Source organism: Cyanistes caeruleus, chromosome 7 (assembly GCF_971803275.1).
Source record: "Cyanistes caeruleus chromosome 7, bCyaCae1.hap1.1, whole genome shotgun sequence".
Classification (NCBI taxonomy): domain Eukaryota; kingdom Metazoa; phylum Chordata; class Aves; order Passeriformes; family Paridae; genus Cyanistes; species Cyanistes caeruleus.
The window spans coordinates 27,299,709-27,316,037 of NC_141707.1; the positions used below are offsets into that span (position 1 = coordinate 27,299,709).

General features: G+C 36.6%; 1 protein-coding gene across 12 annotated transcripts in view; it reads right to left on the reverse strand.

Moving 5' to 3' along the window:
- Positions 1 to 16,329, reverse strand: part of XRCC5 (X-ray repair cross complementing 5) — a 54,837-nt gene that overhangs the window by 30,235 nt on the left and 8,273 nt on the right. For 6 of the 12 annotated variants that reach the window (XM_086897920.1, XM_086897919.1, XM_023931207.2 and 3 more), the window contains 7 exons: positions 16,136 to 16,319; positions 14,447 to 14,495; positions 12,783 to 12,905; positions 9,868 to 10,056; positions 6,831 to 6,945; positions 5,070 to 5,208; positions 2,886 to 2,998 (listed from right to left, as the gene is read on the reverse strand). In XM_086897920.1, the coding sequence (XP_086754046.1) occupies positions 2,886 to 2,998; positions 5,070 to 5,208; positions 6,831 to 6,945; positions 9,868 to 10,056; positions 12,783 to 12,905; positions 14,447 to 14,495; positions 16,136 to 16,319 (912 nt within the window). Of the gene's footprint in view, positions 1 to 2,885; positions 2,999 to 5,069; positions 5,209 to 6,830; positions 6,946 to 9,867; positions 10,057 to 12,782; positions 12,906 to 14,446; positions 15,476 to 16,135; positions 16,320 to 16,329 lie in introns of all 12 variants that reach the window. The other 6 variants (XM_086897922.1, XM_086897923.1, XM_086897921.1 and 3 more) reach the window with 2 other exon arrangements.

Below are 16,329 nucleotides of genomic sequence, written 5' to 3' on the forward strand. Positions count from 1 at the left end.
CATGGCTGAATCAAAAAGAAAAAATAGTTTCATCAAGGAGCATCACTGGAATAGCTGGAGCTACAGCAGCTCACACACACATAGAAACCCTGCAGTCATAGAGGACCCATCACAAAGATCACACACTACTATGGACACTGGTTAAAATAACCTCTCTGTTAAAGAAAACACTCTTCGAATTACAGTTGCAGAACTAACTTCGTTATACCTTTGATTTTTCTTTCACTCATCTTTTTATTTTATCTTCTTTATTTGGCAAATTACCATGAGGCTGTTGAAGTCAGTGACAACCTGCACCAGAGCAGACCTATTTACTGTACTACAGCACAATTCGGCTCAGATTTTTCTACCTGCAATTCTTCTTTCCTGTTCTGTTTCTAAATGCTCAGAAAATTTTACCTTCAGTATAGTATAAATAACTAGATGTGTATCACTACATCTTTTTTTTGTTTGCAAAAGAAATTGTCTCTCTGTAATATTTTCAAGTATTATTTCTTGATTTACACAGCATGGCTCATAAATTAAAAATCAAAGTTTAAGCGGCCTCTGATCTTCTTTCCTGAGGGATGTGAACAACTCAGGAAAATAATATAAGGTGGTTCTATTCCTTATTTAATTATGTATTTGGAGCTGTTCCAGTTTTTCTACTCAATAATGAATTATCTTTCCATCAAAGTTTTTTAAAGGAACGATTTAATATAAAACATACATTTGAACACTGGCAATTTTATTATTCCAAACAATAAAATTTAAGAGGCAAAACTTGATATAACACGTGGCTCTTGAAAATTCCAGCTGTAGTTTAAAACTTGCTGATATCAATATCTATGCATTGTAATTTTAATCCTGCAAGCACACCCAAATAATTTCATTCCACTGAGGAAATGGGCAGCTACTGCTGGGCATAACTACTCACACTCCTGCCTAAAGGACCAGAGCACACTTTAAGATATAATTTCTGTTTGTTATGAAATCTAGACACAAGAGACGTACATCATAAAAATTAACCAAAAGCAGTCAATATTTGGTACATTGAAAATTTTTAAAAACAACTTGTTGATTCTTTTATGCATATTTATGTGACTCAGAAAGTATCCCTAAAATTAACTGTACCCTTACAATTATTAACTATGTATCTGAAGGTATTACCACACTATCTGACCAACAATGGGAAAATAAAAATCCATGTGAAATAGCAGTTTGCTCACAGGAACACTATATTCATCATCTGCTTTCCTCTTAGTTTCCATTTTCAAATAAATTTCAACAGAAACAGGAGGCCAACCTCCAGCATAAGAAAACTCTGCACACAGTGAAATACATTTTGCAGAACTAAATGACAATAGCAAGACTCAGCTGGAGGCTAATAATGGATGGAGAGATACAAGAAATTGTCTCATTGGAACACTGGGTTCAGACACATTTCATTCATTAGATCCAGTTACTGGTACAGGAGGTAGCACTCCCTAACACCTCTCTGGCCCTGACCAATTTAGGGTACATAAGTTCAAGCATAAGATGTTTCCTTGCTCAATCACTAGCAGTTCACAAGATCCCACGTTACTAAACAAATATACTAAACAGCTACACTAAACAACAACGTTTGAAGGTCCTCAAGGAGCAACCAGGTTACAGTTTCCAGTTAGGCTGGCTCCTCATTTCAGTAAATCATATAACTTCCTGGCTCCTCGGTTATTATGTTTAGGAACACTGCACTATCGTAGTCTAATGACATATCTAGCAACAGGCACAAGGTCTCTGTGACACCTGTAAAGTAAGAAGATGTTTAGTTACATCCATTTGGGAGTAAGCTCCCACAGATGCTTCCTATTTCATGAGCATCTTTCCTTGATGGTAAAGGTGATGATGCCTTAGCCTTTTACTTTGTTCAGGCAGTGAGAGATTTCAAAGAGCAGGAGGTCTAGGAGCTGTCAGAACAGGTGTAGAATGGCCCTACAATTTCATTTCAGTTTTGACTGGTGAAGAGAACTAGGTGTGGATAACTCCAAGATGAGTCAAGTTTCAGTCACCCTGTGCAATATCCTGGAGAAAAAAGATGGGGAGCAGCTTAATACTCACAGTAATTACTTGGCACTCATATCTCTGTACTCTTTCCTCATGTGTCCAGCTTCAAGAACAGTTTTGTTAAGCCTAAGGCTTTGCCAATGCTTAAGTCCTGGATTTTCTGAAGGAAATCACCTTGAGCTGGATAACTTTTATTAAGGTACTTGCTTAAAGTAAGTTTCTTAAAACTGTCAGGGACAACAAACAGCAAAGTCAATACCACAATTAGAGATAAGTGCATTGTAAACACCAAGCACCTTGTGGAAATATGAAGAGTTTTTGAATGATGTCTAAGTTCTAAGAAGTCTTCACTACATTTAAGTTTTATCACAATAGAAAGAAGAGGCAAGTCTTGGTTCACTAACTAATCCTTATGGAATTGGGAATTAATGGAGTCAGCTTTCAGTCTTGCTTTAATATTACTTTAATGCTGAGGGAGAAGCTTCTGTTAAGAAGCAGCCTTACTCTTGGCTGGACAAAGCCCAGAAAGGTTGCTGCGTGAGCTGAACAGAAGACAGACTATTAAAGCTTGCGAGATGAAATACCTCTGTCTCCACTTTACAGAGATCTGAATTCAGTGGCTCTGGCTCCACTTCAGGGTCCAATGGCCACATTTACAAGCTCCTCTCCTTCACAAGACCACATACCGTTTACATGAATTACTAGAATCAGCAAATAAGTCATCCCTGCATACCTGAGTGGAGATGCCCCATTCCCAATATTGAAACTCAATACAACACCATGACTTTACTGAATTCTAACCAAGACCAATTGTCTTGAATAACCCAGGAAGCTGAATGGGAAGACATTTAGTATCACACCTGAGAGGATCTAGTGAATCCCAAAACAGAAAAACACTTTCCTTCTGTTTTGTATTTCATTTGCTCTTCGTCTTCCTTGGAAAAAGGAACTATATCACTCCCATACCGAAAACCTGGAGAACAAGAGAAGAGCATCTGGTAAGCATATGGGCCTACAATTTTAACACCAAAATTAGCTCTCTGAATATTTTAACAATGCATTCATGCCCCACAGCTACATTCCACACATGCTCATCAAATTACTTTCCCTGTTAGCAAAAAAAACCCCAAACACCCATAGACACATTTTGTACTTTGTGAACAGCAGTTGCACTACTCCTTGTACATCATTTTATGTAACACAAGTACCCTCAGAGAGCAGAAAAGAAAATAAGAGAACATCTTGCCTAAAAAAGTTACGCTCACAGAATAGATTTAAGCAAATCAGAATAGATTTCAGCAAACAGATTTCAACACTCTCTGCAAACATAATACAAGCAACCTCAAACATACCACAAATCATACCACATGAGGTGACACCAGAAGAGATTCAGAGAATAAAATGTGCTAACAGTGGAAGTAAGATACACAATGGAAAATGAAAACACTCCTGTATGCAGAACTGATCTTCCTATATATTTCTGTGTTTTACTTCCTGTGCCATACATTACAGGCATACATCCACAAAACAGGAAGCTGTAATTTCTCAGAGGTATCATCTGCTCCAATTGCTTATTCTCCTATCTCAGCTTCCAATATCCTCCCTGTAACATCATCACTTTATTATAGTACCACAGACTAAGGATGACATCCCTCAGGTGTGAAGAACAAAGAAGGAACAGAGATAAATCCCTGGATGAAAAACCTACAAGCAGATCTATTTTCCTACAAACTGGAAACAACAACAGAATGGAAATATCAGTACAGGTGCTGCAAATATAAAATATTGTCTAATTATGACATTTCTCAAAAGATTCACAAAAGTCCAGGAGATATCAGAAGGTCTTTTAGCATTAGAAATATCACACAACTGATAGGGAAATCCTGTATCTGTTTGGTTCACACTGAACTGCTCACCACTTCTTTTTACTAATATTTCACAACTCCTTACTAACTTAAGCAGTCAGGAGATTAGCTGAAAACCAGTCACAAATGCTTCAAAATGCATTCTCTGTAAGAAGTGGATTTTTTTTTTTTTACACACAGCTTTGAAGTTGTAAAACATAACTAGACCATTTTTTAACCATCATTTCTGTTTAAATAAGGTCATATTGTCATTGGGACTTTATCTGATACTGCTATGAAACACCTATGAAAGCTAAAATTGAAATAGATTAAATAAAAAACACAGCTTATTCTAATTTTCAATTTATGTTATTCATTTGACAGCACTCTCTATACTGTTATCTGAATTGTTCTGCTCTTTATAGTTAATATACTTGCCCTACTTGCATAGGATTGAAACAGAAAAGGAAAGGAAAAAAAACAGTAACAAAATTTATCTATACAATCACAGAAAATGAAAAAGATTTGCTTAACTCCATCTTTAAAAGTAAGTACACTATTTCCTGCTGTTTCTGGGGCCAGTAGACTTCTAAGGAAATTAATCTGCTCAGAAAGAAGCTGCAGGTCATAAAAAGTATTTTGCATACAACTACTTCAGATTGATCCTGTTACAGTACAGCAAAGCTAGTACTCTTGAACACTAAACCTTCCTTTGATGGCTTCATCTTTCCAAGTGCAGAATAACTAGAGCATTTGCTCATCTACAAAAAAGCAGAACTATGAAAGTATTCATGTTATCAGTACAACTGAAGATCTAAAAACGGAATAGTGGTAGCAGAACTGCACACTACAGAACTGAGGTATGGCCTTCCACAGTTCAGAACACTGTAGTGCCTTCCAAGTTCCATCTGGTGTTATTATTATTATTGATGTTGTTATTAGTCCTATTATTATTCCTATTGTCATTATTATTCCTATTATTATTATTCCTACTACTGGCAAAGTAAGATTTATTTTTTTTTTTTTGTGAAATATCAAAGTCTCATGTAACAGTCTCTGTGTTCCATCAGCCTACAGAGCTTACATTCTAAGATCACAGCTAGGCTTCAAGGTATAAAACTAAGAGGCCCTTAGGTCACCTAGAAGTCCAAGCCATTATATCTTCCCTTTGTCTTCAGGGTGAACATAAAGATGTTGTACCTTGAATAGTATCATCTTTCTGAACCTCTGTCTCATCATCATCATTCAAGCAGTAAACAGTTTCCTTTTGCACATCCTCTTTTCTGAGGGATTTAGCATCCACAATTGTCCAAAGTTTTTTCATCCTCTCTTCTGTGACCTGGGTATCAGAATTCAAAGAAAAGGAATGTTTAACATTTCAGTGGGACCCAGAATACTTACCAGAACACATAAAAAATCCTTAGCCTGAGTGCTGCATTGTTTTGCCAATAAAGAACTAATAAAGACAGTGTCGAATAATGCATCTCTGGCTGCCACCACTGTGCTTTCAGCACCGCTTCATCTGCATGAGACCTAACACGTGAACTGTAGCATACTGACAAGCTTGTCCTGGTTATTCATTAAACCTGTGGGTTAAGCCATTTGAGGAAGGCTTTGAGTCACAGGATATACACAGGTTATGTATAACTTGCTTGCTATGCAATTTACTACCTCCAACGGTATAGATACTTTTAACAAAGCATTAAGAACTATGTTATTGATACAGTAAGACTCAATGTTCACGCAGCTTGCTTGGCCACATATTCCATCAGGCTTACTACACTACAGGACAAAAATACTTATATTACTGCAACTTCCACAAAAGGCAAAACTATCCCAGTTGCATTATGGCACTTGGGAGAGAAAGAAGGAATAAGTATTTACAAAGAGTGACTGTTTCCAAACTACAGGGAAATAAAACTGCTTTCTTTTCTCTCTGCTTAAGTGAAATTGATGGTATAGTTGGTACATGAAAAGAAAAATGTAGACCTGAGCAGAAAACAGTAAAGACAGAATAGATTATGTCAGTATGACTGCTCTATGACTTCAGGCCAGTCACTTAGTTCACACTGCTTATTCTCCCAATCTTACTTCATTCTGTGTGTAAACATATTTGGGAAAGGACTCTTCCAATCTATTTGCACTGGTCTGGCACAATAGCCTAATAAAAAAATTAGTAATAACTATAAATAGAATGTTGATGTCTTTCAAGGCTAGCATACCCAGCTCTCTCAGATATATTTCATCTTAATATCAGACTCAGTCTTGTGTTGAAATAACAAACCAATTAATCCCCATCTCACCAGATCAATCAATACTGCCACACTACACAGTTACCTATTAACTATAACTAAAAATTTGGACATTTTCTGCCTTTAAGTACACTTATTTTTTTCCTAGCACTGATTAAAAGAACCATATAAACCATAAGAAACAGACTGGGCCCAAGCTCTGCCAAATAGTACAAACAAGCTGGAAAAACAGATCTTTTATTCCAAGTCTGAAATAACAACAGATGTGATTTGAAACAATGGCTGGTAAAACATTTACATCCACCATTTTACACACACATTTGGAATCTAATGTCCAAAATTCCTCTCAAGCCTAGGGCTTAAGAAATATAAATAAAGTCTCACATATCACTTATGCTGAATGTAAATCCTCAGTCACAGCATTCTTAAACGGTCATCAACTTCAATAGCATTTAGTGCCAGAGTAGATAGCAATTACTCCTATTTCTGCACCTTATGAATTTTAGTTATTTAACATGTATGGTGAAGATAAAGTTGCTGTGGGAACCACAATTTTAGATGTACTGGCTTCTAACCAAAGTAAAATCTCTAGCTAATTATTTGGATTTTTTTAATCTTTATTTTTTTAGCTTTAAGGAAAAAAAACCCCATGCAGTTGCACCTAACTTGCTGTCAAATTACACTAAAACACATAATTTTGTACACTTACTGATTTGTAGGCCACAATCCTTATAGACAAATTGGGACCAATAGTGAGCTGGCAGGGCCAAGGCATAGGCCTTCTTTCCATTTTCTTAAACATTGAAAGACGTTCCAGGCTCTCTCTAAATGAAGGAATCAGGAAAACAGAAATGAACTCTGGTGGACTCTAGTAAGTATTACAGACAATACACTCTCCTTAAGGAAATGCACGAGTCCAAACTGTTTCATCTCAGATTGCACAAAGTAAATAAACTCTACCAATAATCTTATCATTACCCATTGTCAGAAAAGAGAATGAAAAAAAGAGGTGGAACAGAAGATAATCCCCATCTTGAGCCTTTATGATGGTGACATTAGGGCTTAAAGACCCTGTGTTACATCTAGTGATAAAACTACACAATTAAGCATTTTCCATTTATCTGTACTCACCCAATTAAGGCATGTAGCAAGCTGAACAACACAAATTAGAAAAGGCTCTCTAAGTGATAAAATGCTTTCTCTAGTGAAGAAATAAAGAATCCAGTTTCAATTAACAGGATTTTGTTTATGTGGAAATAAACTTTTGACACTTTTTTTTATACAGTACTAGTGAATGCATTAAAGGGCATTCTGTCAGAGTGAAAGAGGTTACTTCAACTATTTCTAGCCTAAATAAGAGATATACAAATAAAAAAAGTAACTGTAGTGACTTTACACTAAAAAGCGTAAATTTAATTGCACAACTTTTAGCAACAGCATCCAAAATTAACAATTCACAGTAATTTATAATATATCATTGTGAATTCAAATAGGCTTTCTCCCCAAACAACTTTCAGCTATTTTCAGTATTGGCTATTTGGCTGTAAAATTCCAACAGAGAGAAAGAACTCCTTTTTTTGGTTTTTCTTTCATTGCATGATAAAGCAAAGATAAAACAAAGTTGAACTCCTCTTTTTCACGTTATGATAAAACCTGAAATCTACCACTCTTTTGATTAAAGCACTTGTCTGGCACAAATCAAGATCAACTCAAGATCAGTACAGAATTTAACTTGGCATTCTACTTTTCAGGTTTCCTAGTATGAACAGGGTTGGTTTCATTGAAGTCCAAAAGTACAATGAAAGGCAAAAACACACTGGGATTTTTATATGAGATAAACATTGGATTTCCTTTTTACATTTTTTTTCCTTAGGGAAAGTAAAGGAAGGGGGTTTTTTTCCTAGCAATAAAGACATCAATACAAGATTTTAAAAAAGAACATGGTACTATATCATTAAGTGTACTGCAACACATATATTCAGGGATGAGTACAAAAATCAAATACATAAGTGCCAAATACCTAAAAATGTGATTTAAGCTCAATTTATTATCTCTATCCTTTAATTTCTTATATTTATAGAAGAAAAATGCTGCCTGTTATCAAAGATGATCCAGTCAATACAACCCTTGCAAATGTACATTTTAGCTTGTATTTTATGAACACAACCTTTCTCTTCTGCTCTGCAATCCCTTCCCCCAAAACCCAGAGGCAGCAGAAGTGCTTCCTGTCTAATAGGCCGAGTATCATAACTAAATATACACAACAAAATCTCCTCACTCACTTTCCTGGCATGGCTAATTTATTTTTACAAGAGTTGAAATATTTTTAACAGCAGGAATAATGAATCTAGGAAAATGGGAAGTGTATCTGCATTGGCCAATTATCATGACAGATTTGCAAAGCTGACTTGTTAAAGCTTGATAAGCAACTTAATTGCATCTAAACCCTCACATGTTCTTAAACAACTTTTCCAACTAAAGCTTTAATCTACTAGCCAAATGCCTATTTATCCAGAGATTTTGGATTTCCCCTGAAAGTATGGCACAAAGACAGCTTGTAGAATAGCAAGAGTCTGTGATAAAAAAAGTACAAAGAGGCCAAGCCACATGGTAGGTTCATGCATATGGATTATCCTAAAGGATAAACGGGCCAGGGAAGATTCTGCTTCTCTGTGCAGTCTCTGAAGCAGTGACAAAGCCTGCTTTTTTCTAGAGACTCAGACTGCTCTGTTGACTAGTACAGAACACAGAGACACGTGTCTCTTCACTAATGCACACTGATGCTCAAGGAGCAGCTTCTCAGGCTGCTGAGGTGCAAAGCTAACCAGCTGGCCCGGGGAAGGGAAGGAAATCCCACAAATAAACTGATTAATTACAGCACACAAACCTACAGGGACAGTCCTCATCTAAAAATTACCTTTTTTAGATAATTAAAGACAATAAATTAGCTATGATAACAACATTACAGCTATGGTCTGCTAAGCTTCCTGGAAACCACATTGTCTAAAAGATCACTTTTCATAATTGTGGAAGAGAACTACTGTGACAGTAACATCAGACTATGATAAGGCACGTAGATGCATTTTGCCTGCTTCCCAACTGAGACAACACCTGCATAGAAAAGTTTTGGATATATCATTAGCTACAGTTTTTCAAAGATACACAAACTTTTATTCTTTCATTGGGGAAACAAGAAGTGAAAAATCATCTTTCAATTCTTGCATTCCTAATGCAAGAAAAATGAAAAACAACAAAATAAATTGTTTGTCACGGTGGCACAGTAGACTGTGATTAAAGAGGAGAATTCAACAAACAACATTTACTCAAAGAATTCGTGGGAGTTTATCAAACCAGTGAGCTAAAGGAAGTCTGTGACCAAGGAACAAAGGCTACCAATTAAATGCAGATATTCAAGCTGCACTATGCCACAAATTCCATTTCTTTCTAAAACACATTTTTGAAATGACATTTACAGAAATGTTTCCTCCAAAATTCTCCAACACTAAAGATGGAAGAAAGCTGATCTTTTTCTTTAACTACAGAAAATTAATTTTGCCCTGAAATCTCTAAGCTCTTCTACTTATTCTAAAGTTACTGAAGAAGCTGTATGAAAGGGACTGAGGGTACAATAAGTCATAAAATTCACTGATTTCAATGAAACTGTGACACAACTGATTACTTCATGTTTTGGAGAAGAAATCACAAAGTATATCTATAGTACAATAACCAGGCATAGCCAAATTTACCTGAAAGTATAAATTTCTTCCAGCCCTCCTTCTTCATCCAAAGTATACATGAGTTTCCTCACCACATCAATACCCTGCTTTTGTTGTTCAGTTAAACCCTTTATTGGAAAAGAATTTCCGTGTATATGAGCACGTACGCTGGCACTTGTATCTCCACTTCCACCATCAACACTCACTGGAAATGGCAGACTAAGAACAAAAGAAGAAGCAGTTAGTTTAACTTTCTTCCTTATTAAAATAACCAATCAAAACAAAAAAAAAAATGTTCTCAGGATCAATTATTTCTATCTAGCTGCAGACAGATGTATAAAGAGCCACAGGACTTGCAAAACAAATTAAGCACTATTTCAAGTCTACTTGGCATTGGAAATGTCTTGACCAGAGTGATGCACCAGCTCTGGGTATCGTGCATCAGTAAAGACATCCACATACAGGAATAGATTAGACAGTAAAGCCAATGCTGATTAGAAAGCAAGATCCATTAAAAAAGATTGAACAAAACAAAGCCCATAGAGGAGCGAATTGGAGGGCAAGACAGCCTTAAATATAAAAAGCTGTTGCAGAGAGGAAGGAAACAATCAGTTCTTTGTATTCTGCCTGCACTCCAATCACATCATGGAGTCAGGTCAGATAGTGAAAAACCTGATAAAGACATTTCAAACCATAATCTTTAAAACCAACTGCCTGAGGAGAGAGAAGAGTCTCCATCACTGCAAATCTTTATCAGAAGGTTAGACAAACACTGCTCAGCAATGACAGACATACAGCTGACCCAGTCTGCAGTAGAGGATTGCTCTAAATGACTTGTTAAAGGCCATCCCAGGCCTATGACTGTATCAGCTGCAAATGCCAGCAAGCAGGACATTCTTTGCAGTGGAGCTATTAGGTATTTCTGGAACAAATGTTACTCTTTGAGATTCTAATAGCTTACAACACTGGGTGAATTTCTGACTGAAGATGACACATTTTTCCTGCACTTCATGAATCAGATTTCAAAATTTAGCCAGGGGTTATAGATAAAATGATTTTGCAGCTCTTCAGAATATAGAAGAGTGTTAACTGAGTATAACAAACACAGCAGAGAAAGATGTATAAGATCAACTCTGTGCCCCTGAAAACACCTGCAGATTTTTCAGGTCTTTCATCTGATCCATTTTTGAATGAACCACATGATACCTTTTACCACATTTCTACAAAGCAAAATAACTTTAGCATTGTATTATGTTTTTTTTAAAAAGCAGCCTACACATGTCTTCCATACTTTCACCTCATTAGTCCTCACTAAACTTATCCATGAAGCAACACACAATAAGCAGAGTTAACATTATATGCACAACAGTGTCACATACAGCAAAATTAAAGATCAAGCTTCAGGAAAGTGTTTGGTACCTTTTTAGGAAGCAGATTCCACTGAAATTTTTAAGCTGATATGGCAACATCAAAAAGCTTCAACTTTTCAACAAACCACTGACAGATAAAAGTTAGGCTACATTCACTATATAATGCCCAGAGACTACTGTGATGAGAAGTACGTAATACCCAACACTTCACAGTGCTCAGCATGTGTTTGGCACCTGGAAACAGGGAGGAAAACAAACTATCTGCTGCAAGTTACAACCTAGTCTATGAACAGGGTATAAGAGATGGAAATATAGGTTATAACAAAAGGCTAAGCAAGAAATTATTTTTAAACAAACATTTTGTATTTGTACAAGTAAAAATCAAATAATCCTTTGCTCCCATGGCTGGTAGACAGGGTGCAAACTTGCAGACAGTGCTATAACAGCAACATTTCTTCTGTGCTTTGTAGACAAGAGAGCAGCAGCTGAATACCAGGGCTCCAAAAGATGTACTCTGACTGGCAGAGGTACTCAGATTCATGGTGTTGCACCTCTACTGCCTCCAGTGCCAACAACAGCTCAAATAAGCCAGGAGGGGCATGTCACATTGGAAGCATAACTGCTTTTGCTATGTAGACAAAACCTGACATTTTTGCACCCAGCATCCCCCTAAGCAAATGCAAAGATTTTTTTGTGGAGGATCAGACCATGATTTTCAGTCACATTTTCCTACCTAACTGCTTCTTTATCTTCCAGATGGGCTGGCAAATGGCTTAAATTTATTCACTATTAAGTTCACAACATTGTTCCTTATAGAATGATGGATCTAGGAAAAAGTACATGGTCAGAAGAAAACTAGGGCTTTAACTTTCTCCTGTGAAAGTACTTCTTATAAACAGCCACATAAAGTTTGGCTTTGAAATAAACTCTAGAAGGCTCACAGCTTCCAGAAGTCATCACATGCAACAGCTAATACAGACCTTAAGACCACCATTGACTATTGGGATCAATGCCTATATCTACAGCATGACAATCAAGGAATTCCTGTTCTAACACTTAAGACATTGCTTCCATTTCCCAAGCCATCATTGTGAATATAACCCTTCTATTCAGACTTGCTCTTCTATTGACACCGGAATCAAGCTATTAATATCTGTAACAATGCCTTATTATTTCTACCCAGTAATGTCCTTACCTAAAATGATCTAGGCTGTTGCTGTGACAAAACCACTGTTTCTGAGGCTATTTTTGGCTTATTGTTTCCCAATTCTCTGCTTATATTGTCCTTCTGTCTCCCACTTTAGACTCTGGCTCTAAGCTATAAGATTAAGAGGAGAAGAAACCATCATCTTAACATTTATTTTCACATTACTTAACCAAGGGGACCTGGCTCATAACTGGAATTCAAGGTACATACAACTAACAGAAGTACTTACAATAATCACATTACTTACTGCTACACTTTTATAGAAACTATAAACCAGTGGATCACCAGCCATTTCAAGATAATTATTAAGAAAGAATAACTTCCCTTTAAAAAATGGCATAGTACCTAACAGTCATTTTCATACTTACAAAAACTGAAGTGAAATTCCTGTTTTCTTCAAGTTAGCAATGATAATTCCCAGCTGATCCTCACTAACAGGACTACTAAGATCCGTAAACAGTTCAATGTGTCTCTTCTCATATTTCTTTCCTCTTAAAATAGAGAAAAACATTTACATATATTGAAAATATTATAAGGCCATTTAAAAATTATTTCCTCACAAAATAGTAACAAAAGTAATATATTTGCAATTACTTTTAGCAAATAAATATACTTGTAAAATGAAAGAAACCAAATAAATTTACCTGGTGGAAGTTATTCTACCATAGGTTGTATTATTTATCCTAAGTGTTTATATGATTCTCCTTTCTCCCTTCTACCCTAAAATTGAGGACTCTAGCCCTGTGACTGTATAAATCACTAACTACATCTAAATGAATGGAATTCTGCCAATTTTCACCAGTGTGGATAAAATGCTAATAAAATAGGCTGTTTACAGATTACACTGGTTATTTCCTTTGCAGATGTACGTCTGTTCTTGTGAAAATGTATTTTAAATTACTGTTGCTGGTAGGGGTTCCATTTTAGTAGTCTAATTCAGTAAATTCATTGGAGAAGATGGACTTTCAAGACTACTCAATAGACTAAGGAGCAGTAACAGCACAGATCAGAAAGGCTGGCCAATGACAGAACAAAATTCAGTTGAATTGGTACGGTTTTGATCTGGATAATCAAACATAAGATTTTCTTGAATTTTTATCCTATAGTATTTTCTCTAATGAAGGCAAACTCCATATCAAAGGGCTTGGTGTATACAGGCTACAACAAAATCTGGTGCTCCGTAGCTATTCAAGGCTATAATGCCATAAACACAGTCATTTTCATTCACAACTCAGTTTTAACTATTAAATTTGGGAATTTGGGAGGCATACAGCTTCCCACACTGATTAGACTGTATTCATAAAAATACAAATTGCATCACCAAGTCTAGTCTTCTGCACTCACAATTAGATCACACAACCTTTTTAGAAACATGCTCAAACTCTGGTTTGAAAGGAAGTAAAGTTACCTTCCTTTCCCTGCACCAGACAGTGTTAGAAACACCTTGCCAGCCTAAGTACATTCACTGACAACTTTGTAACACTGATGTCACCATTTTTTCTCAGCTTAAAGAGTGTTTTTTCATTCTGCACCTTTATTTACTCCAGCCTCCATATTTACAAACAGCCAACAGTCTTTACATTTCTAGGTTGAACAAATTCACCTTTCTAGTTTTGTTTTCTTTTTTTCTTTCTAAAATGTGCCATTCCATTTAAATTCAGTAGTCCTTTTCTAAGCATTTTAACATCCAGATTAAGACATTTTGAAAGCAGAAGACAAGGAATGCGAAGGCTTTGTGCCTTCTATAATGGCATTAATATGCTCATGGCTCTACTACAGAGTTGCCAGTTGCCTCAGAAAGCTCTCCAATTGCCTGGAGAAGTCAGATGTCCCACAAGGATTCTTCAGAGACAAACTTCTGTAGTGTGCTGTTTATCTTTAAAGGTCTTTTGGTTTTTGTTGGTTTTCTATTATTTATTTTTTTTTAAGAAAGCATTTCCTATGTTTATATGTACTGGAAATATAAGACTGACAAGAAAACAGAGCACTGCAAAGTCAGACATCTGTATAAGACTTCAGGTTACATACTCACATTGTTTGCTTCTGAAGCAAGTCCATACACACAATAATAGCATCCAAAACTAAGCAAAATTAAGAAAAATCTCAGGATATGAATCAAGTAACAAAAAGTGTTTTTCATATAAAACAATTTTACATTTTCACTTCCTCTCAAAGACTAGGCAAACATGCATTTTAGTTAAGAAATAGTTTTTTGAGGTAAATACTTTTCAAATAACTGATGTGCAAAAGATTTCTATATAACTTGTGTGTACTGTAATCTTGTCTCTGCCCCACTTACCCAATGGAACACTAAAAAGACTACTTCAGATCACAGCCTCTCAACTGTCAATGAGAGGCTCAAGTCCAATAAAAGGAGCTTTAGAATGTTACTCTGAATCCATCAACAAAATTTCAATATAGATAATTTTCTCATGCAAGTTTTTCTTCAAAGCACCTGCATCTGACAAACTCTTAGTTTCTTCCTCATCACAATTCCCACTGGGAATGTGTGAGCCAGCTGACTAGCTGCACACTTCTCTGAAACAGGTCTGACTGCCCAGACAGAGCTCACAGCAATTGTTTTATGGCCAGAGAGAGACAACCTAGGAAACTGATCCGTATGTAAATTAAACACATGAAGGAACACTAGATAGATCACCCTTGAAAACTCTTCATCCTATATGTAACTAAAAGCAGAACACATTCAAACATGAATGGCATTGAAACCAGGAAGCAATATTTGGCAATGTTAGAAATACTTCATCAATAAATCAATCTGATCTATTCTGCTTTCTCTGGGGTAGAGCCAGTTTTCTTCACAGGAGCCGGCAAGGGGCTGAGTCTTGAAATTGTGCTGAAAACAGTGATGATAATACAGGGATCCTGTAGTGGTTGGTGAGTAGTGCCTGCACAGTCAAGGCCTTTTCTGGTTCTTGTACCACCCTGCCAGTGAGAAGGCTGGGGGTGGCACAAGAAGCTGAGAGGATACACAGGAGAGACAGCTGGTCCCAACTGACCAATGGGATATTCATCACCTGGCATCACACTCAACATGTAAAGCCTGGAGAAAGGAGGAAGGAGGGGGGATATTCAGAGTTCTGGTAAGTCTGATAGAGCCCCTGCTTTCCTGGAGATGGTTGCATACCTGCCTGCCCATGGGAAGTAGTGAATAATTCTGTTTTGCTCTGACTGTGTGCACAGCTTTGAACTTCCCTATTAACCTGTCTTTTTCCCAACCCACGAGTTTTCTCCCTTTTACCCTTTCAGTTCTCTCCCAACTGGTGGGGGAATAAGGAAGTAGCTGTGTGGGGCTGAGTTGCCAGCTGGGCTTAAACCACGACAGTCTGATTTCTGGTACTTCTGCTGACTTATTTCATAAATAACATTTTTATTAAGAAGCATAAACCAAATTCTGTAATGCTATTTTTAAAAAACACATGCCTTATTTGAGGCCTAAAATTATATCACTATCTTTGTTCTCTTTAATTAACAGAACACTTCATAAAAGCAATGATTCCTTTTAAGGCCAAGACTACATCTGTTAGCCTAAAAGAATGTCAAAAAGCAGCTAAATCCGCTTTTGGACAAACTTACAACCACAAATTAGCTCAACTTTGATAGTAGCTAAAACTTGGGAGGCTGAGCCCAATTCCACAACACTGCCTTCCTGTCTCCTACGTAGCTGAATCAGTTCAAGAAGTGCTCAAAAGCAAAAGGATACAGTCTGCTTGTTTAGAGCCTGCTTTAATCACATCTTGAATGTCTTCCAGCAGATCAAAATCTGGCAGCATTAGTGACCTATGTACAGTAATATTTTGGTATTGATCCTTACTGGAAAGGTCATTTCTAGTGCCATTAGTGCCAAACAAAACTACAGCAACTTCATCTTTACTCTCAGCAAAAACCTGCAAATAC